Source organism: Oncorhynchus gorbuscha, unplaced genomic scaffold (genome assembly GCF_021184085.1).
Source record: "Oncorhynchus gorbuscha isolate QuinsamMale2020 ecotype Even-year unplaced genomic scaffold, OgorEven_v1.0 Un_scaffold_691, whole genome shotgun sequence".
NCBI lineage: Eukaryota > Metazoa > Chordata > Actinopteri > Salmoniformes > Salmonidae > Oncorhynchus > Oncorhynchus gorbuscha.
The window spans coordinates 10,212-34,816 of NW_025745766.1; the positions used below are offsets into that span (position 1 = coordinate 10,212).

Here is a 24,605-nt window from a genome sequence, read left to right on the forward strand (position 1 = left end):
TGTGTCTTAACCAATCAATTGGATATGGCAAGACAAGAGAGAGGACCGAGTTGAATTGCATCAGGGATGCAGGTCAACGTTTATTGTCATGAGTCCTTTCCTGGAGGCAGAACGAAGTGATTTTCCCCATAGATAGGCCAGCTGCAAAGTCAAAATTGTAAAGATTCAAGAAAACATGTTGTTTTTTTTCTCCCTCCATCCTCCTGCTTCTCTCGCTCCCTCTCTTTCCTCCTCCCTCTCTTTCCTCCTCCCTCTCTTTCCTCCTCCCTCTCTTTCCTCCTCTTATTCCCCTCTCTTTCCTCCTCCCTTTTCCTCCTCCCTCCTTTCCTCCTCCCTCTCTTTCCTCCTCCCTCTCTTTCCTCCTCCCCCTCTTTCCTCCTCCCTCTCTTTCCTCCTCCAGGCAGAACTCTTTCCTCCCTCCCCCTCTTTCCTCCTCCCTCTTTCCTCCCCTCTTTCCTGCTCCCTCTCTTTCCTCCTCCCTCTCTTTCCTCCTCCCTCTCTTTCCTCCTCCCTCTCTCTTATCCTCCCTCTCTTTCCTCCTCCCTCTCTTTCCTCCTCCCTCTCTCTTATCCTCCCTCTCTTTCCTCCTCCCTCTCTTTCCTCCTCCCCCTCTTTCCTCCCCCCCTCTTTCCTCCTCCCCCTCTTTCCTCCTCCCTCTCTTTCCTCCTCCCTCTCTCTTATCCTCCCTCTCTTTCCTCCTCCCTCTCTTTCCTCCTCCCTCTCTCTTATCCTCCCTCTCTTTCCTCCTCCCTCTCTCTTATCCTCCCTCTCTTTCCTCCTCCCTCTTTCCTCCTCCCTCTCTCTTATCCTCCCCCTCTTTCCTCCTCCCCCTCTTTCCTCCTCCCTCTCTTTCCTCCTCCCTCTCTTTCCTCCTCCCTCTCTTTCCTCCTCCCTCTCTTTCCTCCTCCCTCTCTTTCCTCCTCCCTCTCTTTCCTCCCTCCCTCTCTCTCCTCTCCCTCTCTCTCCTCTTCACTCTCTCTCCTCCTCCCTCCCTCCTCTCCTCCTCCCTCCCTATTATCCTCCCTCTCTTTCCTCCTCCCTGTCTCTCCTCCTCCCTCCCTCTCCTCCCCCTCTCTCTCCTCTTCCTCTCCTCCCTTCTCTCTCCTCCTCCCTCCCTCTCCTCCTCCCTCTCTTTCCTCTCCCCTCCCCTCCTCCCCTCTCTCTCCTCCTCCCCCTCCCTCTCTCTCCTCCTCCCTCTCTTTCCTCCTCCCTCTCTCTCCTCCTGCTTCTCCCCCTCCCTCCATGTCTCATAATTTCAGTTCCTGTCTCTGTGTAGTGATGGTTCTGCAGGCCAGCAGGAAGCCAGCGGAGGTGAATAGCTGTGTTCCACTAGAGATCCAGGACAGGACCAGAGACCAGCCAAACAGGATCTGGACCCCTCCATATTGACCCCCATCTGCTCAGCCAGACACAGAGCCTCCTGGAAGACTGCAGCAGAGTAGGCCATGTACACACTCACCCCTGTTAGTGAGGACAGAGCTGGAGGGAGGGAGGGAGGGAGGGAGGGAGGGAGGGAGGGAGGGAGGGAAATGGGGGAAAGGAGTGTGTTTACTGAAACGGTGTGTTTACTGATAAAATACCAAATGGAGACACAGGGACAAACTGACCACTAGGGAGACACAGGGACATACTGACCACTAGGGAGACACAGGGACAAACTGACCACTAGGGAGACACAGGGACAAACTGACCACTAGGGAGACACAGGGACAAACTGACCACTAGGGAGACACAGGGACAAACTGACCACTAGGGAGACACAGGGACAAACTGACCACTAGGGAGACACAGGGACAAACTGACCACTAGGGAGACACAGGGACAAACTGACCACTAGGGAGACACAGGGACAAACTGACCACTAGGGAGACACAGGGACAAACTGACCACTAGGGAGACACAGGGACATACTGACCACTAGGGAGACACAGGGACATACTGACCACTAGGGAGACACAGGGACAAACTGACCACTAGGGAGACACAGGGACAAACTGACCACTAGGGAGACACAGGGGCATACTGACCACTAGGGAGACACAGGGACATACTGACCACTAGGGAGACACAGGGACATACTGACCACTAGGGAGACACAGGGACATACTGACCACTAGGGAGACACAGGGACAAACTGACCACTAGGGAGACACAGGGGCATACTGACCACTAGGGAGACACAGGGACATACTGACCACTAGGGAGACACAGGGACATACTGACCACTAGGGAGACACAGGGACAAACTGACCACTAGGGAGACACAGGGACAAACTGACCACTAGGGAGACACAGGGACAAACTGACCACTAGGGAGACACAGGGACAAACTGACCACTAGGGAGACACAGGGACAAACTGACCACTAGGGAGACACAGGGACAAACTGACCACTAGGGAGACACAGGGACATACTGACCACTAGGGAGACACAGGGACATACTGACCACTAGGGAGACACAGGGACAAACTGACCACTAGGAGACACAGGGACAAACTGACCACTAGGGAGACACAGGGGCATACTGACCACTAGGGAGACACAGGGACATACTGACCACTAGGGAGACACAGGGACATACTGACCACTAGGGAGACACAGGGACATACTGACCACTAGGGAGACACAGGGACAAACTGACCACTAGGGAGACACAGGGACATACTGACCACTAGGGAGACACAGGGACATACTGACCACTAGGGAGACACAGGGACATACTGACCACTAGGGAGACACAGGGACAAACTGACCACTAGGGAGACACAGGGACAAACTGACCACAAGGGAGACACAGGGACAAACTGACCACTAGGGAGACACAGGGACAAACTGACCACTAGGGAGACACAGGGACAAACTGACCACTAGGGAGACACAGGGACAAACTGACCACTAGGGAGACACAGGGACAAACTGACCACAAGGGAGACACAGGGACAAACTGACCACAAGGGAGACACAGGGACATACTGACCACTAGGGAGACACAGGGACAAACTGACCACTAGGGAGACACAGGGACATACTGACCACTAGGGAGACACAGGGACACACTGACCACTAGGGAGACACAGGGACATACTGACCACTAGGGAGACACAGGGACAAACTGACCACTAGGGAGACACATACTGACCACTAGGAGACACAGGGACAAACTGACCACAAGGGAGACACAGGGACATACTGACCACTAGGGAGACACAGGGACAAACTGACCACTAGGGAGACACAGGGACAAACTGACCACAAGGGAGACACAGGGACAAACTGACCACAAGGGAGACACAGGGACATACTGACCACTAGGGAGACACAGGGACAAACTGACCACTAGGGAGACACAGGGACATACTGACCACTAGGGAGACACAGGGACATACTGACCACTAGGGAGACACAGGGACATACTGACCACTAGGGAGACACAGGGACATACTGACCACTAGGGAGACACAGGGACATACTGACCACTAGGGAGACACAGGGACAAACTGACCACTAGGGAGACACAGGGACAAACTGACCACTAGGAGACACAGGGACAAACTGACCACTAGGGAGACACAGGGACAAACTGACCACTAGGGAGACACAGGGACAAACTGACCACTAGGGAGACACAGGGACAAACTGACCACTAGGGAGACACAGGGACAAACTGACCACTAGGGAGACACAGGGACAAACTGACCACTAGGGAGACACAGGGACAAACTGACCACTAGGGAGACACAGGGACAAACTGACCACTAGGGAGACACAGGGACATACTGACCACTAGGGAGACACAGGGACAAACTGACCACTAGGGAGACACAGGGACATACTGACCACTAGGGAGACACAGGGACACACTGACCACTAGGGAGACACAGGGACACACTGACCACTAGGGAGACACAGGGACAAACTGACCACTAGGGAGACACATACTGACCACTAGGGAGACACAGGGACATACTGACCACTAGGGAGACACATACTGACCACTAGGGAGACACAGGGACAAACTGACCACTAGGGAGACACATACTGACCACTAGGGAGACACAGGGACATACTGACCACTAGGCAGACACAGGGACAAACTGACCACTAGGGAGACACAGGGACATACTGACCACTAGGGAGACACAGGGACAAACTGACCACTAGGGAGACACAGGGACAAACTGACCACTAGGAGACACAGGGACAAACTGACCACTAGGGAGACACAGGGACAAACTGACCACTAGGGAGACACAGGGACATACTGACCACTAGGGAGACACAGGGACATACTGACCACTAGGGAGACACAGGGACAAACTGACCACTAGGAGACACAGGGACAAACTGACCACTAGGGAGACACAGGGACAAACTGACCACTAGGGAGACACAGGGACAAACTGACCACTAGGGAGACACAGGGACAAACTGACCACTAGGGAGACACAGGGACAAACTGACCACTAGGGAGACACAGGGACAAACTGACCACTAGGGAGACACAGGGACAAACTGACCACTAGGGAGACACAGGGACAAACTGACCACTAGGGAGACACAGGGACATACTGACCACTAGGGAGACACAGGGACATACTGACCACTAGGGAGACACAGGGACAAACTGACCACTAGGGAGACACAGGGACAAACTGACCACTAGGGAGACACAGGGGCATACTGACCACTAGGGAGACACAGGGACATACTGACCACTAGGGAGACACAGGGACATACTGACCACTAGGGAGACACAGGGACATACTGACCACTAGGGAGACACAGGGACAAACTGACCACTAGGGAGACACAGGGGCATACTGACCACTAGGGAGACACAGGGACATACTGACCACTAGGGAGACACAGGGACATACTGACCACTAGGGAGACACAGGGACAAACTGACCACTAGGGAGACACAGGGACAAACTGACCACTAGGGAGACACAGGGACAAACTGACCACTAGGGAGACACAGGGACAAACTGACCACTAGGGAGACACAGGGACAAACTGACCACTAGGAGACACAGGGACAAACTGACCACTAGGAGACACAGGGACATACTGACCACTAGGGAGACACAGGGACATACTGACCACTAGGGAGACACAGGGACAAACTGACCACTAGGGAGACACAGGGACAAACTGACCACTAGGGAGACACAGGGGCATACTGACCACTAGGGAGACACAGGGACATACTGACCACTAGGGAGACACAGGGACATACTGACCACTAGGGAGACACAGGGACATACTGACCACTAGGGAGACACAGGGACAAACTGACCACTAGGGAGACACAGGGGCATACTGACCACTAGGGAGACACAGGGACATACTGACCACTAGGGAGACACAGGGACATACTGACCACTAGGGAGACACAGGGACAAACTGACCACTAGGGAGACACAGGGACAAACTGACCACAAGGGAGACACAGGGACAAACTGACCACTAGGGAGACACAGGGACAAACTGACCACTAGGGAGACACAGGGACAAACTGACCACTAGGGAGACACAGGGACAAACTGACCACTAGGGAGACACAGGGACAAACTGACCACAAGGGAGACACAGGGACAAACTGACCACAAGGGAGACACAGGGACATACTGACCACTAGGGAGACACAGGGACAAACTGACCACTAGGGAGACACAGGGACATACTGACCACTAGGGAGACACAGGGACACACTGACCACTAGGGAGACACAGGGACATACTGACCACTAGGGAGACACAGGGACAAACTGACCACTAGGGAGACACATACTGACCACTAGGGAGACACAGGGACAAACTGACCACAAGGGAGACACAGGGACATACTGACCACTAGGGAGACACAGGGACAAACTGACCACTAGGGAGACACAGGGACAAACTGACCACAAGGGAGACACAGGGACAAACTGACCACAAGGGAGACACAGGGACATACTGACCACTAGGGAGACACAGGGACAAACTGACCACTAGGGAGACACAGGGACATACTGACCACTAGGGAGACACAGGGACATACTGACCACTAGGGAGACACAGGGACATACTGACCACTAGGGAGACACAGGGACATACTGACCACTAGGGAGACACAGGGACATACTGACCACTAGGGAGACACAGGGACAAACTGACCACTAGGGAGACACAGGGACAAACTGACCACTAGGGAGACACAGGGACAAACTGACCACTAGGGAGACACAGGGACAAACTGACCACTAGGGAGACACAGGGACAAACTGACCACTAGGGAGACACAGGGACAAACTGACCACTAGGGAGACACAGGGACAAACTGACCACTAGGGAGACACAGGGACAAACTGACCACTAGGGAGACACAGGGACAAACTGACCACTAGGGAGACACAGGGACAAACTGACCACTAGGGAGACACAGGGACATACTGACCACTAGGGAGACACAGGGACAAACTGACCACTAGGGAGACACAGGGACATACTGACCACTAGGGAGACACAGGGACACACTGACCACTAGGGAGACACAGGGACACACTGACCACTAGGGAGACACAGGGACAAACTGACCACTAGGGAGACACATACTGACCACTAGGGAGACACAGGGACATACTGACCACTAGGGAGACACATACTGACCACTAGGGAGACACAGGGACAAACTGACCACTAGGGAGACACATACTGACCACTAGGGAGACACAGGGACATACTGACCACTAGGCAGACACAGGGACAAACTGACCACTAGGGAGACACAGGGACATACTGACCACTAGGGAGACACAGGGACAAACTGACCACTAGGGAGACACAGGGACATACTGACCACTAGGGAGACACAGGGACATACTGACCACTAGGGAGACACAGGGACATACTGACCACTAGGGAGACACAGGGACATACTGACCACTAGGCAGACACAGGGACAAACTGACCACTAGGGAGACACAGGGACATACTGACCACTAGGGAGACACAGGGACAAACTGACCACTAGGGAGACACAGGGACAAACTGACCACTAGGGAGACACAGGGACAAACTGACCACTAGGGAGACACAGGGACAAACTGACCACTAGGGAGACACAGGGACAAACTGACCACTAGGGAGACACAGGGACAAACTGACCACTAGGGAGACACAGGGACATACTGACCACTAGGGAGACACAGGGACATACTGACCACTAGGAGACACAGGGACATACTGACCACTAGGGAGACACAGGGACATACTGACCACTAGGGAGACACAGGGAGATACTGACCACTAGGAGACACAGGGACATACTGACCACTAGGGAGACACAGGGACACACTGACCACTAGGGAGACACAGGGACAAACTGACCACTAGGGAGACACAGGGACATACTGACCACTAGGGAGACACAGGGACACACTGACCACTAGGGAGACACAGGGACATCCTGACCACTAGGGAGACACAGGGACACACTGACCACTAGGGAGACACAGGGACATACTGACCACTAGGGAGACACAGGGACATACTGACCACTAGGGAGACACAGGGACAAACTGACCACTAGGAGACACAGGGACATACTGACCACTAGGAGACACAGGGACACACTGACCACTAGGGAGACACAGGGACATCCTGACCACTAGGGAGACACAGGGACACACTGACCACTAGGGAGACACAGGGACACACTGACCACTAGGGAGACACAGGGACAAACTGACCACTAGGGAGACACATACTGACCACTAGGGAGACACAGGGACATACTGACCACTAGGGAGACACATACTGACCACTAGGGAGACACAGGGACAAACTGACCACTAGGGAGACACATACTGACCACTAGGGAGACACAGGGACAAACTGACCACTAGGGAGACACAGGGACATACTGACCACTAGGGAGACACAGGGACAAACTGACCACTAGGGAGACACAGGGACATACTGACCACTAGGGAGACACAGGGACAAACTGACCACTAGGGAGACACAGGGACAAACTGACCACTAGGGAGACACAGGGACATACTGACCACTAGGGAGACACAGGGACATACTGACCACTAGGGAGACACAGGGACAAACTGACCACTAGGGAGACACAGGGACATACTGACCACTAGGAGACACAGGGACACACTGACCACTAGGGAGACACAGGGACATCCTGACCACTAGGGAGACACAGGGACACACTGACCACTAGGGAGACACAGGGACATACTGACCACTAGGGAGACACAGGGACACACTGACCACTAGGGAGACACAGGGACATCCTGACCACTAGGGAGACACAGGGACACACTGACCACTAGGGAGACACAGGGACACACTGACCACTAGGGAGACACAGGGACACACTGACCACTAGGGAGACACAGGGACAAACTGACCACTAGGGAGACACATACTGACCACTAGGGAGACACAGGGACATACTGACCACTAGGGAGACACATACTGACCACTAGGGAGACACAGGGACAAACTGACCACTAGGGAGACACATACTGACCACTAGGGAGACACAGGGACATACTGACCACTAGGCAGACACAGGGGCATACTGACCACTAGGGAGACACAGGGACATCCTCAGGTGGAAGGTAGCCTAGTGGTTAGAGTGTAGAGGCAGCAGGTAGCCTAGTGGTTAGAGTGTAGAGGCTGCAGGTAGCCTAGTGGTTAGAGTGTTGGGTGGCAGGTAGCCTAGTGGTTAGAGTGTTGGGTGGCAGGTAGCCTAGTGGTTAGAGTGTAGAGATGGCAGGAAGCCTAGTGGTTAGAGTGTAGAGGCTGCAGGTAGCCTAGTGGTTGGAGTGTAGAGGCAGCAGGTAGCATAATGGTTAGAGTGTAGAGGTGGCAGGTAGCCAAATGGTTAGAGTGTAGAAGTGGCAGGTAGCCTAATGGTTAGAGTGTTGGGTGGCAGGTAGCCTAGTGGTTAGAGTGTAGAGGTGGCAGGAAGCCTAGTGGATAGAGTGTAGAGGTGGCAGGTAGCCTAGTGGTTAGAGTGTAAAGGTGGCAGGTAGCCTAGTGGTTAGAGTGTTGGGTGGCAGGTAGCCTAGTGGTTAGAGTGTAGAGGTGGCAGGTAGCCTAGTGGTTAGAGTGTAGAGGCAGCAGGTAGCCTAGTGGTTAAAGTGTAGAGGCTGCAGGTAGCCTAGTGGTTAGAGTGTAGAGGTGGCAGGTAGCCTAGTGGTTAGAGTGTTGGGTGGCAGGTAGCCTAGTGGTTAGAGTGTAGAGGTGGCAGGTGGCCTAGTGGTTAGAGTGTAGAGGCAGCAGGTAGCCTAGTGGTTAGAGTGTAGAGGCAGCAGGTAGCCTAGTGGTTAGAGTGTAGAGGTGGCAGGTAGCCTAGTGGTTAGAGTGTAGAGGTGGCAGGTAGCCTAGTGGTTAGAGTGTAGAGGTGGCAGGTAGCCTAGTGGTTAGAGTGTTGGGTGGCAGGTAGCCTAGTGGTTAGAGTGTAGAGGTGGCAGGTGGCCTAGTGGTTAGAGTGTAGAGGCAGCAGGTAGCCTAATGGTTAGAGTGAAGAGGTGGCAGGGTAGCCTAGTGGTTAGAGTGTAGAGGTGGCAGCGTAGTCTAGTGGTTAGAGTGTAGAGGTGGCAGGGTAGCCTAGTGGTTAGAGTGTAGAGGTGGCAGGGTAGCCTAGTGGTTAGAGTGTAGAGGCAGCAGGTAGCCTAGTGGTTCGAGTCAAGAGGTGGCAGGGTAGCCTAGTGGTTAGAGTGTAGAGGTGGCAGGGTAGCCTAGTGGTTAGAGTGTAGAGGCAGCAGGTAGCATAATGGTTAGAGTGTAGAGGTGGCAGGTAGCCAAATGGTTAGAGTGTAGAAGTGGCAGGAAGCCTAGTGGATAGAGTGTAGAGGTGGCAGGTAGCCTAGTGGTTAGAGTGTAAAGGTGGCAGGTAGCCTAGTGGTTAGAGTGTAAAGGTGGCAGGTAGCCTAGTGGTTAGAGTGTTGGGTGGCAGGTAGCCTAGTGGTTAGAGTGTAGAGGTGGCAGGTAGCCTAGTGGTTAGAGTGTAGAGGCAGCAGGTAGCCTAGTGGTTAAAGTGTAGAGGCTGCAGGTAGCCTAGTGGTTAGAGTGTAGAGGTGGCAGGTAGCCTAGTGGTTAGAGTGTTGGGTGGCAGGTAGCCTAGTGGTTAGAGTGTAGAGGTGGCAGGTGGCCTAGTGGTTAGAGTGTAGAGGCAGCAGGTAGCCTAGTGGTTAAAGTGTAGAGGCTGCAGGTAGCCTAGTGGTTAGAGTGTAGAGGTGGCAGGTAGCCTAGTGGTTAGAGTGTTGGGTGGCAGGTAGCCTAGTGGTTAGAGTGTAGAGGCGGCAGGTGGCCTAGTGGTTAGAGTGTAGAGGCAGCAGGTAGCCTAGTGGTTAGAGTGTAGAGGCAGCAGGTAGCCTAGTGGTTAGAGTGTAGAGGTGGCAGGTAGCCTAGTGGTTAGAGTGTAGGGGTGGCAGGGTAGCCTAGTGGTTAGAGTGTAGAGGCGGCAGGGTAGCCTAGTGGTTAGAGTGTAGAGGCGGCAGTGTAGCCTAGTGGTTAGAGTGTAGAGGTGGCAGGGTAGCCTAGTGGTTAGAGTGTAGAGGTGGCAGGGTAGCCTAGTGGTTAGAGTGTAGAGGCGGCAGGGTAGCCTAGTGGTTAGAGTGTAGAGGCAGCAGTGTAGCCTAGTGGTTAGAGTGTAGAGGTGGCAGGGTAGCCTAGTGGTTAGAGTGTAGAGGTGGCAGGTAGCCTAGTGGTTAGAGTGTAGAGGTGGCAGGTAGCCTAGTGGTTAGAGTGTAGAGGTGGCAGGGTAGCCTAGTGGTTAGAGTGTAGAGGTGGCAGGTAGCCTAGTGGTTAGAGTGTAGAGGTGGCAGGGTAGCCTAGTGGTTAGAGTGTAGAGGTGGCAGGTAGCCTAGTGGTTAGAGTGTAGAGGTGGCAGGGTAGCCTAGTGGTTAGAGTGTAGAGGTGGCAGGTAGCCTAGTGGTTAGAGTGTAGAGGTGGCAGGTAGTCTAGTGGTTAGAGTGTAGAGGTGGCAGGGTAGCCTAGTGGTTAGAGTGTAGAGGTGGCAGGTAGTCTAGTGGTTAGAGTGTAGAGGTGGCAGGGTAGTCTAGTGGTTAGAGTGTAGAGGTGGCAGGGTAGACTAGTGGCATTAGTAGGTAAGCTCTGGAGGTAAGGGTGTAGGTTATAGGTGTAGGGTATAGGGTGTAGGGTTTAGGGTATAGGGTATAGAGTGTAGGGTTTAGGGTATAGGGTATAGAGTGTAGAGTGTAGGGTATAGGGTATAGGGTATAGGGTATAGGGTATAAAGTATAGGGTATAGAGTGTCGGTATAGGGTGTAGGGTGTAGGGTATAGGGTGTTGGTGTAGGGTGTAGGTTATAGGGTATAGAGTTTAAGGTATAGAGTATAGGGTGTAGAGTTTAAGGCATAGGGTGTAGAGATGAAGGTATAGGGTGTAGAGTTTAAGGTATAGGGTGTAGAGTTTAAGGTATAGGGTGTAGAATGTTGGGTATAGGGTATAGGGAATAGGGTATAGGGTATAGAATTTAAGGTATAGGGTATAAAGTATAGGGTATATGTTGTAGAGTATAAGGAATAGGGTATAAGGTATAGGGTATAAGGCATAGGGTATAGGGTATAGGGTATAGGGTATAAGGCATAGGGTATAGGGTAAAGGGTATAAGGTGTAGGGTATAGGGTATATGGTGTAGGGTATATGGTGTAGGGTATAGGGTATATGGTGTAGGGTATAAGGTGTAGGGTATAGGGTATAAGGTGTAGGGTATAAGGTGTAGGGTATAGGGTATAAGGCGTAGGGTATAAGGTGTAGGGTGTAGGGTGTAGAGTGTAGGGTATAGGGTGTAGGGTATAAGGTATAGTGTATAAAGTATCTTGTATAGGGTATAGGGTATAAGGCATAGGGTATAGGGTAAAGGGTATAAGGTGTAGGGTATAGGGTGTAGGGTATAAGGTATAGGGTATACGGTATAGGGTATAAGGTATCTTGTATAGGGTGTAGGGTATAAGGTATAGAGTGTAGAGTGTAGGGTATAGGGTATAAGGTATCTTGTATAGGGTATAGGGTGTAGCGTATAAGGTATAGGGTGTAAGGTATAGGGTATAGGGTGCTTACCTCCCAGTAGTAACAGTACACCAGTCATCAGCAGTAGTAGGTAAGCTCTGGCCAGCAGGCCGATGAACCCCATCAGTCCCCCAACAACCATGATGATCATGCTGAGAGGAAGCAACACCATGAATGTCCCGTGCATATCTGAGAGAGGGGGAGGGGAGGGAGAGAGCGAATACATAAATATGCTATGATGCACTCTCGTGAGAGAGGGAGAGAGAGCGCGAGAGAGAGCGCGAGAGAGAGCGAGAGCGAGAGCGAGAGCGAGAGCGAGAGCGAGAGAGAGAGAGAGAGAGAGAGAGAGAGAGAGAGAGAGAGAGAGAGAGAGAGAGAGAGAGAGGTCCACCCTCCGTCTTCAGCCCACAGTCCACCCTCCCCTTTCAGCCCACAGTCCACCCTCCCCTTTCAGCCCACGGTCCACCCTCCCCTTTCAGCCCACAGTCCACACTCCCCTTTCAGCCTACAGTCCACCCTCCCCTTTCAGCCCACAGTCCACCCTCCCCTTTCAGCCTACAGTCCACCCTCCCCTTTCAGCCCACAGTCCACCCTCCCATTTCAACCCACAGTCCACCCCCCCTTTCACCCCACAGTCCACCCTCCCCTTTCAGCCCACAGTCCACCCTCCCCTTTCAGCCCACAGTCCACCCTCCCCTTTCAGCCCACAGTCCACCCTCCCCTTTCAGCCCACAGTCCACCCTTTCCTTTCAGCCCACAGTCCACCCTCCCCTTTCAGCCCACAGTCCACCCTCCCCTTTCAGCCCACAGTCCACCCTCCCCTTTCAGCCTACAGTCCACCCTCCCCTTTCAGCCTACAGTCCACCCTCCCCTTTCAGCCCACAGTCCACCCTCCCTCTTCATAGTAGTGATGTTAAGGCTGAGGGACCCTGAAGTAGTGATGTTACTGCTGAGGGGCCCTGAAGTAGTGACGTTACGTGTTAAATACTGCAGTTCCCGGAGGCGTTGAAATCTCCAAGCAGCGAACTTCAAAAGCAGTATTCCGATGCGTGTATCACTTTATCACAATTACGTCGTCAACGATGTCCGAAGCTTCGTTTGAGCACGTGCTTTTTCAAACCATGTGTTGCAACAACAACAAAAATGCGAGATCCAACTGATTTCCTACAGGTTCCGGTGCTTTCTTTGATGACGTTGCTTTCAAACATCGACCTTTTACTGGTTATCGTACTTATCCACCTAGTTAGGGTTTTGCACATGTAATTACACCTGACTGGTAGCTAAGCAGGTAGAGCAGCTAACTGTGGAACATTCAAGAACGTTTGGGTGTGAGGTTGAATCCCATTGAAGGCACACTATTTAGAAAATAGTTATGTGAAACTACACTGCACTGTTCAAATAATGTGTTGTGTTTAGTATAAGCTTCAGTCTAAATCATCCTAAATAATGTGTTGTGTTTAGTATAAGCTTCAGTCTAAATCATCCTAAATAATGTGTTGTGTTAGTGGTCCTTCTGTAGCTCAGTTGGTAGAGCATGGCGCTTGTAATGCCAGGGTAGTGGGTTCGATTCCCGGGACCACCCATACGTAGAATGTATGCACACATGACTGTAAGTCGCTTTGGATAAAAGCGTCTGCTAAATGGCATATATTATTATTATTATATTATCGTATAAGCTTCAGTCTAAATCATCCTAAATAATGTGTTGTGTTTAGTATAAGCTTCAGTCTAAATCATCCTAAATAATGTGTTGTATTTAGTATAAGCTTCAGTCTAAATCATCCTAAATAATGTGTTGTATTTAGTATAAGCTTCAGTCTAAATCATCCTAAATAATGTGTTGTATTTAGTATAAGCTTCAGTCTAAATCATCCTAAATAATGTGTTGTATTTAGTATAAGCTTCAGTCTAAATCATCCTAAATAATGTGTTGTATTTAGTATAAGCTTCAGTCTAAATCATCCTAAATAATGTGTTGTGTTTAGTATAAGCTTCAGTCTAAATCATCCTAAATAATGTGTTGTATTTAGTATAAGCTTCAGTCTAAATCATCCTAAATAATGTGTTGTATTTAGTATAAGCTTCAGTCTAAATCATCCTAAATAATGTGTTGTATTTAGTATAAGCTTCAGTCTAAATCATCTAAATAATGTGTTGTATTTAGTATAAGCTTCAGTCTAAATCATCCTAAATAATGTGTTGTATTTAGTATAAGCTTCAGTCTAAATCATCCTAAATAATGTGTTGTATTTAGTATAAGCTTCAGTCTAAATCATCCTAAATAATGTGTTGTATTTAGTATATAGCTTCAGTCTAAATCATCCTAAATAATGTGTTGTATTTAGTATAAGCTTCAGTCTAAATCATCCTAAATAATGTGTTGTATTTAGTATAAGCTTCAGTCTAAATCATCCTAAATAATGTGTTGTATTTAGTATAAGCTTCAGTCTAAATCATCCTAAATAATGTGTTGTATTTAGTATAAGCTTCAGTCTAAATCATCCTAAATAATGTGTTGTATTTAGTATAAGCTTCAGTCTAAATCATCCTAAATAATGTGTTGTATTTAGTATAAGCTTCAGTCTAAATCATCCTAAATAATGTGTTGTATTTAGTATAAGCTTCAGTCTAAATCATCCTAAATAATGTGTTGTGTTTAGTATAAGCTTCAGTCTAAATCATCCTAAATAATGTGTTGTATTTAGTATAAGCTTCAGTCTAAATCATCCTAAATAATGTGTTGTATTTAGTATAAGCTTCAGTCTAAATCATCCTAAATAATGTGTTGTATTTAGTATAAGCTTCAGTCTAAATCATCCTAAATAATGTGTTGTATTTAGTATAAGCTTCAGTCTAAATCATCCTAAATAATGTGTTGTATTTAGTATAAGCTTCAGTCTAAATCATCCTAAATAATGTGTTGTATTTAGTATAAGCTTCAGTCTAAATCATCTAAATAATGTGTTGTATTTAGTATAAGCTTCAGTCTAAATCATCCTAAATAATGTGTTGTATTTAGTATAAGCTTCAGTCTAAATCATCCTAAATAATGTGTTGTATTTAGTATAAGCTTCAGTCTAAATCATCCTAAATAATGTGTTGTATTTAGTATAAGCTTCAGTCTAAATCATCCTAAATAATGTGTTGTATTTAGTATAAGCTTCAGTCTAAATCATCCTAAATAATGTGTTGTATTTAGTATAAGCTTCAGTCTAAATCATCCTAAATAATGTGTTGTATTTAGTATAAGCTTCAGTCTAAATCATCTAAATAATGTGTTGTATTTAGTATAAGCTTCAGTCTAAATCATCCTAAATAATGTGTTGTATTTAGTATAAGCTTCAGTCTAAATCATCTAAATAATGTGTTGTATTTAGTATAAGCTTCAGTCTAAATCATCCTAAATAATGTGTTGTATTTAGTATAAGCTTCAGTCTAAATCATCCTAAATAATGTGTTGTATTTAGTATAAGCTTCAGTCTAAATCATCCTAAATAATGTGTTGTGTTTAGTATAAGCTTCAGTCTAAATCATCTAAATAATGTGTTGTGTTTAGTATAAGCTTCAGTCTAAATCATCCTAAATAATGTGTTGTGTTTAGTATAAGCTTCAGTCTAAATCATCCTAAATAATGTGTTGTGTTTAGTATAAGCTTCAGTCTAAATCATCCTAAATAATGTGTTGTATTTAGTATAAGCTTCAGTCTAAATCATCCTAAATAATGTGTTGTATTTAGTATAAGCTTCAGTCTAAATCATCCTAAATAATGTGTTGTGTTTAGTATAAGCTTCAGTCTAACAGTTTTTAACCATCGCTAGGACCCATTTCTCATCACTCTTTCATAACTCTTTGCACAACAGCAGTCTATGTGGACTAAAACTGCGGATCATTTTTCATTGTTTTGGCACAAAATGCATTCAATGACTACATCTTTCAAATGTCGTGAATTATTTTTTCACTCAGACACAACCACCACCGGAACTCTATGTACCTACAGGCCAATTTGCACGTTATCATACTCTTTTCAAAACTGTTCAAAACATAATAAGACAGCAATTTACTACGTTTCTACTTTAATGCCGTAGTGAATTATATTCCAAATCTAAAAAATGAAATACTATCAAAACAATTAGACCAACCACATCCATCTGACTCCCATTGTAGCTGAACACCCAGGTGTTGGTCTTTCAATGTCATTACCATCTATACAAAAGGAGACATCTTAGGAATAATGCTGTACTGTAATATAAACATGGACCCAGCCAGAGATAGAGAAGTGGCTGGGAGAGGGAGAGGAGTGGCTGGGAGAGGAAGAGAAGAGTGGCTGGGAGAGGAAGAAGAGTGGCTGGGAGAGGAAGAAGAGTGGTTGACAGAGGAAGAAGAGTGGCTGGGAGAGGAAGAAGAGTGGCTGACAGAGGAAGAAGAGTGGCTGGGAGAGGAAGAAGAGTGGCTGGGAGAGGAAGAAGAGTGGCTGACAGAGGAAGAAGAGTGGCTGACAGAGGAAGAAGAGTGGCTGACAGAGGAAGAAGAGTGGCTGACAGAGGAAGAAGAGTGGCTGGGAGAGGAAGAAGAGTGGCTGGGAGAGGAAGAAGAGTGGCTGGGAGAGGAAGAAGAGTGGCTGACAGAGGAAGAAGAGTGGCTGACAGAGGAAGAAGAGTGGCTGACAAAGGAAGAAGAGTGGCTGGGAGAGGAAGAAGAGTGGCTGGGAGAGGAAGAAGAGTGGCTGACAGAGGAAGAAGAGTGGCTGGGAGAGGAAGAAGGGTACGTATACGTGGTGGAAGAAGACTGAGAGGAAGATCAAGAGCTGTAGTCTCAGATGAGATTAGGGCTGATATTATTGATCCTGTAATAAATCATGGTCTATCAATGAGAGAGGCTGGTCTGAGAGTGCAGACAAATCTGCAACGCTCAACAGTGGCATCTATTGTGAGACATTTCCGGCAAAACACCAGGTAAGATGTGCATTCTGCATCTGACTGAACTGTACATTACAGAAGTCAATTGAGCCTCCAAACCCGCTTGTGTCTGATTGTTTTAGTATTTCTGCTGAGGTCCCAACGGTTACCTCCCACAGGAAGGAGAGGTAGGACTTCCACTGCTGTGCAGGAAACTACAATCGTTGATAAGGTCATCAGTAACGATGGCATAAAACTCACAGAAGATTCAGGACAGAGTGTTTGGGCAGACAACATTACATTTGGAAATATTCACAACGTAACCAGAACAACTATCTTTCTAGAGTCCTGAAACAACATCAAGTCAGGATGAAGCAGTTGTACACTGTCCCCTTTGAGAGGAACTCTGATTGAGTCAAGCAACTCAGGAACCACTATGTCCAGGTAAGATGACTATAAAATACAGAACTGGTTTTGAACAAAACCAAAACAGGGCAGAGGCACACGATGGCATATTGTTTAGGTATGATGTAAACTACCGTCATAGCCTAACTCTTATGTTGCCTTGGGGATTTATTTTAGAGAGTCATGGAGATTGAAACCAGGCAATCACCCCACATATTCATCTTTGTGGACGAGGCTGGTTTCAACTTGGCCAGAACACGACGGCGGGGAAGGAATGTGATTGGGGAAGAAGAGTCACAGTGGATGTCCCGGGCCAGATGGGTGGATGTCCCGGGCCAGAGGGTGCCAACATCACAATCCTCTGTTGGATTGCTGTTACACAAACCACTAATTGGGCCATACAACACCGAGCGTCTCCGTACATTCCTGGAGGACCTCTATGAAAGGATTGGGCCGTACAACACCGAGCGTCTCCGTACATTCCTGGAGGACCTCTACGAAAGGGTTGGGCCATACAACACCGAGCGTCTCCGTACATTCCTGGAGGACCTCTACGAAAGGGTTGGGCCATACAACACCGAGCGTCTCCGTACATTCCTGGAGGACCTCTACGAAAGGATTGGGCCGTACAACACAGAGCGTCTCCGTACATTCCTGGAGGACCTCTACGAAAGGTTGGGCCGTACAACACCGAGCGTCTCCGTACATTCCTGGAGGACCTCTACGAAAGGGTTGGGCCATACAACACCGAGCGTCTCCGTACATTCCTGGAGGACCTCTATGAAAGGATTGGGCCATACAACACTGAGCGTCTCCGTACATTCCTGGAGGACCTCTATGAAAGGATTGGGCCGTACAACACCGAGCGTCTCCTTACATTCCTGGAGGACCTCTATGAAAGGATTGGGCCGTACAACACCGAGCGTCTCCTTACATTCCTGGAGGACCTCTATGAAAGGATTGGGCCGTACAACACCGAGCGTCTCCTTACATTCCTGGAGGACCTCTATGAAAGGATTGGGCCGTACAACACCGAGCGTCTCCGTACATTCCTGGAGGACCTCTATGAAAGGGTTGGGCCGTACAACACCGAGCGTCTCCGTACATTCCTGGAGGACCTCTATGAAAGGATTGGGCCGTACAACACCGAGCGTCTCCTTACATTCCTTATCGACCTCTATGAAAGGATTGGGCCGTACAACACCGAGCGTCTCCTTACATTCCTGGAGGACCTCTATGAAAGGGTTGGGCCGTACAACACCGAGCATCTCCTTACATTCCTGGAGGACCTCTATGAAAGGATTGGGCCGTACAACACCGAGCGTCTCCTTACATTCCTTATCGACCTCTATGAAAGGATTGGGCCGTACAACACCGAGCGTCTCCAAACATTCCTGGAGGACCTCTATGAAAGGATTGGGCCGTACAACACCGAGCGTCTCCGTACATTCCTGGAGGACCTCTATGAAAGGGTTGGGCCGTACAACACCGAGCGTCTCCGTACATTCCTGGAGGACCTCTATGAAAGGATTGGGCCGTACAACACCGAGCGTCTCCGTACATTCCTGGAGGACCTCTATGAAAGGATTGGGCCGTACAACACCGAGCGTCTCCTTACATTCCTTATCGACCTCTATGAAAGGATTGGGCCGTACAACACCGAGCGTCTCCTTACATTCCTGGAGGACCTCTATGAAAGGGTTGGGCCGTACAACACCGAGCATCTCCTTACATTCCTGGAGGACCTCTATGAAAGGATTGGGCCGTACAACACCGAGCGTCTCCGTACATTCCTGGAGGACCTCTATGAAAGGGTTGGGCCGTACAACACCGAGCGTCTCCGTACATTCCTGGAGGACCTCTATGAAAGGATTGGGCCGTACAACACCGAGCGTCTCCGTACATTCCTTATCGACCTCTATGGGAGGGTTGTACCAGGTGAGAAGGGGTCACAGTGAGGCGAAATCGGCCAAAGTTTTTAATTGTATGGAACAATGTGGCATTTCACCAGTCCCGTGCAGTCACAGGGGCGGTATCCAGTCACAGGGCGGTATGCAGTCACAGAGCGGTATGCAGTCACAGAGCGGTATTCAGTCACAGAGCGGTATGCAGTCACAGAGTGGTATGCAGTCACAGAGCGGTATCCAGTCACAGAGCGGTATGCAGTCACAGAGCGGTATGCAGTCACAGGGCGGTATGCAGTCACAGGGCGGTATGCAGTCACAGGGCGGTATGAAGTCACAGGGAGGTATGCAGTCACAGGGCGGTATGAAGTCACAGAGCGGTATTCAGTCACAGGGCGGTATGCAGTCACAGGGCGGTATGCAGTCACAGGGCGGTATGCAGTCACAGAGCGGTATCCAGTCACAGAGCGGTATGCAGTCACAGGGAGGTATGCAGTCACAGAGCGGTATGCAGTCACAGGGCGGTATGAAGTCACAGGGCGGTATGAAGTCACAGGGAGGTATGCAGTCACAGAGCGGTATGAAGTCACAGGGCGGTATGCAGTCACAGGGCGGTATGCAGTCACAGGGCGGTATGCAGTCACAGGGCGGTATTCAGTCACAGGGCGGTATGCAGTCACAGAGTGGTATGCAGTCACAGGGCGGTATGAAGTCACAGGGCGGTATGCAGTCACAGGGCGGTATGCAGTCACAGAGCGGTATGCAGTCACAGAGCGGTATGCAGTCACAGGGGCGGTATGAAGTCACAGGGCGGTATGAAGTCACAGGGCGGTATGCAGTCACAGGGCGGTATGCAGTCACAGAGCGGTATTCAGTCACAGAGCGGTATGCAGTCACAGGGAGGTATGCAGTCACAGGGCGGTATGCAGCCCATCCCAGGACGGTGTCACTTTTCCTCACGGAGCTGGAAGGTGAATGACCACCATCCACATGATCAAACCTATTAGGGCATTTAGCATCCTGTCTGATTTGTTCCTGTAACATAAACTGCAGTGAATTATAAACAGTAGAGAGGTTTCATTCTTGTTTGGAAAAGACATTTGACAAAAGAAAACATCGTTGTTAGTGGTGTTTAGGTCGGTGTTTTATTGAGTGACAACGTGTGCTTGTTGGGGGACAATCTTTGCCCGTGTGATGGAAGAATGTGCTGTTTTATTGAGTGACAACGTGTGCTTGTTGGGGGACAATCTTTGCCCGTGTGATGGAAGAATGTGCTGTTTTATTGAGTGACAACGTGTGCTTGCTGGGGGACAATCTTTGCCCGGAAGAATGTGCTGATTTGAGACGTGTGTGAAGAGTTTTGGTAGTTTTAGTGCATTTATGGATGTGAAATGAACTGCTGTGCCAAGCTGAAAGTCGGGTAGGAGAACAGTGTGAAGAGTTTTGAAAAAGTGACCTAAGTTTTGGGAAATGGGTCCGAGCGATTGTAAAAAAAACTTTAAAAAAAAAACTGTAATCATTCTAAATAATACCATAGATTCTGTTTTACAACCATAGTAAAGTTGAAGGTAACAAGGGAAGAGGGATGTAAAATGTGACTCTGCCATTTCCAACAGACTGTAGGCTAAAGACAACCATTTACCACTCTGCACCACAGAGTTAGGATGAATGACAAAAACAACTCTTGATTATCACACGCTGCTATTTGCTGCTGACTCGCAGACGCCCTAATGTGCATCGGGGACGGATAACGAACCTCTGAAATAGCAAAGCTATTTGAATGGAAATACTTCAGGAAGCTTGATTTCCTCCACAACCACCCTGGAGAGATAATTGAGAACCATTGATTGAGACATCATTTCTCAATAGACACAAGACCAAACAATATGTGGAGTCTTTCACAAGAGACACCATCACTGGAAACACATGGAAATGGCATCACACCACAGATCAGACCGACTGGAATGACGTCACACCACAGATCAGACCGGCTGGAATGATATCACACCACAGATCAGACCTACTGGAATGACATCACACCACAGATCAGACCGACTGGAATGTCATCACACCACAGATCAGACCGACTGGAATGTCATCACACCACAGATCAGACCGACTGGAATGACATCACACCACAGATCAGACCGACTGGAATGACATCACACCACAGATCAGACCGACTGGAATGACATGTAATGACATCACACCACAGATCAGACTGACTGGAATGACGTCACACCACAGATCAGACCTACTGGAATGACGTCACACCACAGATCAGACCGACTGGAATGACGTCACACCACAGATCAGACCGACTGGAATGACGTCACACCACAGATCAGACCTACTGGAATGACGTCACACCACAGATCAGACCGACTGGAATGACGTCACACCACAGATCAGACCGACTGGAATGACGTCACACCACAGATCAGACCGACTGGAATGACGTCACACCACAGATCAGACCGACTGGAATGACATCACACCACAGATCAGACCTACTGGAATGACATGTAATGACATCACACCACAGATCAGACCGACTGGAATGACATCACACCACAGATCAGACCGACTGGAATGACATGTAATGACATCACACCACAGATCAGACCGACTGGAATGACATCACACCACAGATCAGACCTACTGGAATGACATGTAATGACATCACACCACAGATCAGACCTACTGGAATGACATGTAATGACATCACACCACAGATCAGACCGACTGGAATGTCATCACACCACAGATCAGACTGACTGGAATGACATCACACCACAGATCAGACCGACTGGAATGACATCACACCACAGATCAGACCGACTGGAATGACGTCACACCACAGATCAGACCTACTGGAATGACATCACACCACAGATCAGACCGACTGGAATGACATCACACCACAGATCAGACCGACTGGAATGACATCACACCACAGATCAGACCGACTGGAATGACATCACACCACACCGCCTTCACTCATAAAACCATCACATTTTTTGCACCAATATGTTTACATCCCTGTTAGTGAGCATTTCTCCTTTACCAAAATAATCAATCTACCTTACAGGTGTGGCATATCAAGAAGTTGATTAAACATAATCACAGGTGCACCTTGTGCTGGGGGAAATAAACGGCCACTCTAAAATGTGCAGTTTTGTCACACAACACAATGCCACTGATGTCTCAAGTTTTGAGGGAGCGTGAAATTGGCATGCTGAATGTAGAAATGTCCACCAGAGCCGTTTTAGAGAATTTGGCACTACGTCCAAAGTATAGATATAGGGTATAGGATGTAGGATATAGGGTGCTTACCTGCCAGTAGTAGCAGTACACCAGTTATCAGAAGTAGTAGGTAAGCTCTGGTGGTAAGAGTGTATAGGGTATAAGGTATAGGGTATAGGATGTAGGGTATAGGGTGCTTACCTGCCAGTAGTAGCAGTACACCAGTTATCAGAAGTAGTAGGTAAGCTCTGGTGGTACGAGTGTATAGGGTATAAGGTATAGGGTATAGGATGTAGGGTATAGGGTGCTTACCTGCCAGTAGTAGCAGTACACCAGTTATCAGAAGTAGTAAAATGTGTGTGTGTGTGTGTGTGTGTGTGTGTGTGTGTGTGTGTGTGTGTGTGTGTGTGTGTGTGTGTGTGTGTGTGTGTGTGTGTGTGTGTGTGTGTGTGTGTGTGTGTGTGTGTGTGTGTGTGTGTGTGTGTGTGTGTGTGTGAGTGAGTGAGTGAGTGAGTGAGTGAGTGAGTGAGTGAGTGAGTGGTGAGTGAGTGAGTGGTGGTGAGTGAGTGGTGAGTGAGTGAGTGAGTGAGTGAGTGGTGAGTGAGTGAGTGAGTGAGTGAGTGGTGAGTGGTGAGTGGTGAGTGGTGAGTGGTGAGTGAGTGAGTGGTGAGTGAGTGGTGAGTGGTGAGTGGTGAGTGAGTGAGTGGTGGTGGTGAGTGAGTGGTGGTGAGTGAGTGGTGAGTGAGTGGTGAGTGGTGGTGAGTGAGTGAGTGAGTGAGTGGTGAGTGAGTGGTGAGTGAGTGGTGAGTGAGTGAGTGGTGAGTGAGTGAGTGAGTGAGTGAGTGAGTGAGTGAGTGGTGAGTGGTGAGTGAGTGAGTGGTGGTGGTGAGTGAGTGAGTGAGTGAGTGAGTGGTGAGTGAGTGAGTGAGTGAGTGGTGAGTGGTGAGTGAGTGAGTGGTGAGTGAGTGAGTGAGTGAGTGAGTGGTGAGTGGTGAGTGGTGAGTGGTGGTGAGTGAGTGAGTGAGTGGTGAGTGAGTGAGTGAGTGAGTGAGTGAGTGAGTGAGTGAGAGTGAGTGGTGAGTGAGTGAGTGAGAGAGAGAGAGAGAGAGAGAGAGAGAGAGAGAGAGAGAGAGTGAGAGAGAGAGAGAGACTTGTACCCCAACTGAAATTGTCCAAGAATTTCATTTGGGAATTGTCCAATTCCATTTGGGCTAGCAAGTTAAATGATATGTAATGAGGTGATGTACAACATGATTAGATGTTGCGTGCAATTTCAATGTTGTTTGCTTGAGATAATCACACAGCTCACTGAGTCCATGTTGCTTGATACAGGTGTTTTCTACCTCACAGAACTCCCACTCAGCATACTAGCTCCCACTCAGCATACTAGCTTCCACTCAGCATACTAGCTTCCACTCAGCATACTAGCTTCCACTCAGCATACTAGCTTCCACTCAGCATACTAGCTCCCACTCAGCATACTAGCTTCCACTCAGCATACTAGCTCCCTGCCCTCCCACTCAGCATACTAGCTCCCTGCCCTCCCACTCAGCATACTAGCTCCCTGCCCTCCCACTCAGCATACTAGCTCCCCACCCACTCAGCATACTAGCTCCCCGCCCACTCAGCATACTAGCTCCCCACCCACACAGCATACTAACTCCCCACCCACTCAGCATACTAGCTCCACGCCCACTCAGCATACTAGCTCCCCGCCCACTCAGCATACTAGCTCCCTGCCCTCCCACTCAGCATACTAGCTCCCTGCCCTCCCACTCAGCATACTAGCTCCCTGCCCTCCCACTCAGCATACTAGCTCCCCACCCACTCAGCATACTAGCTCCCCGCCCACTCAGCATACTAGCTCCCCACCCACTCAGCATACTAGCTCCCCACCCACTCAGCATACTAGCTCCCCGCCCACTCAGCATACTAGCTCCCCGCCCACTCAGCATACTAGCTCCCCGCCCACTGAGCATACTAGCTCCCCACTCACTCAGCATACTAGCTCCCCGCCCACTCAGCATACTAGCTCCCCGCCCACTCAGCATACTAGCTCCCCGCCCACTCAGCATACTAGCTCCCTGCCCACTCAGCATACTAG

The 24,605-nt window shown here is 49.2% G+C and overlaps 1 protein-coding gene across 1 annotated transcript in view; it reads right to left on the minus strand.

The window, feature by feature from the left end:
- Nucleotides 1–1,195: 1,195 nt before the first annotated feature.
- LOC124019820 (transmembrane protein 114-like) overlaps nucleotides 1,196–24,605 on the minus strand; it is a 44,720-nt gene continuing 21,310 nt past the window's right edge. The window contains 3 exon segments of the mRNA XM_046335252.1: nucleotides 1,196–1,385; nucleotides 1,388–1,479; nucleotides 12,103–12,240. Of these exon segments, the coding sequence (XP_046191208.1) occupies nucleotides 1,248–1,385; nucleotides 1,388–1,479; nucleotides 12,103–12,240 (368 nt within the window). The 3' untranslated portion in view covers nucleotides 1,196–1,247.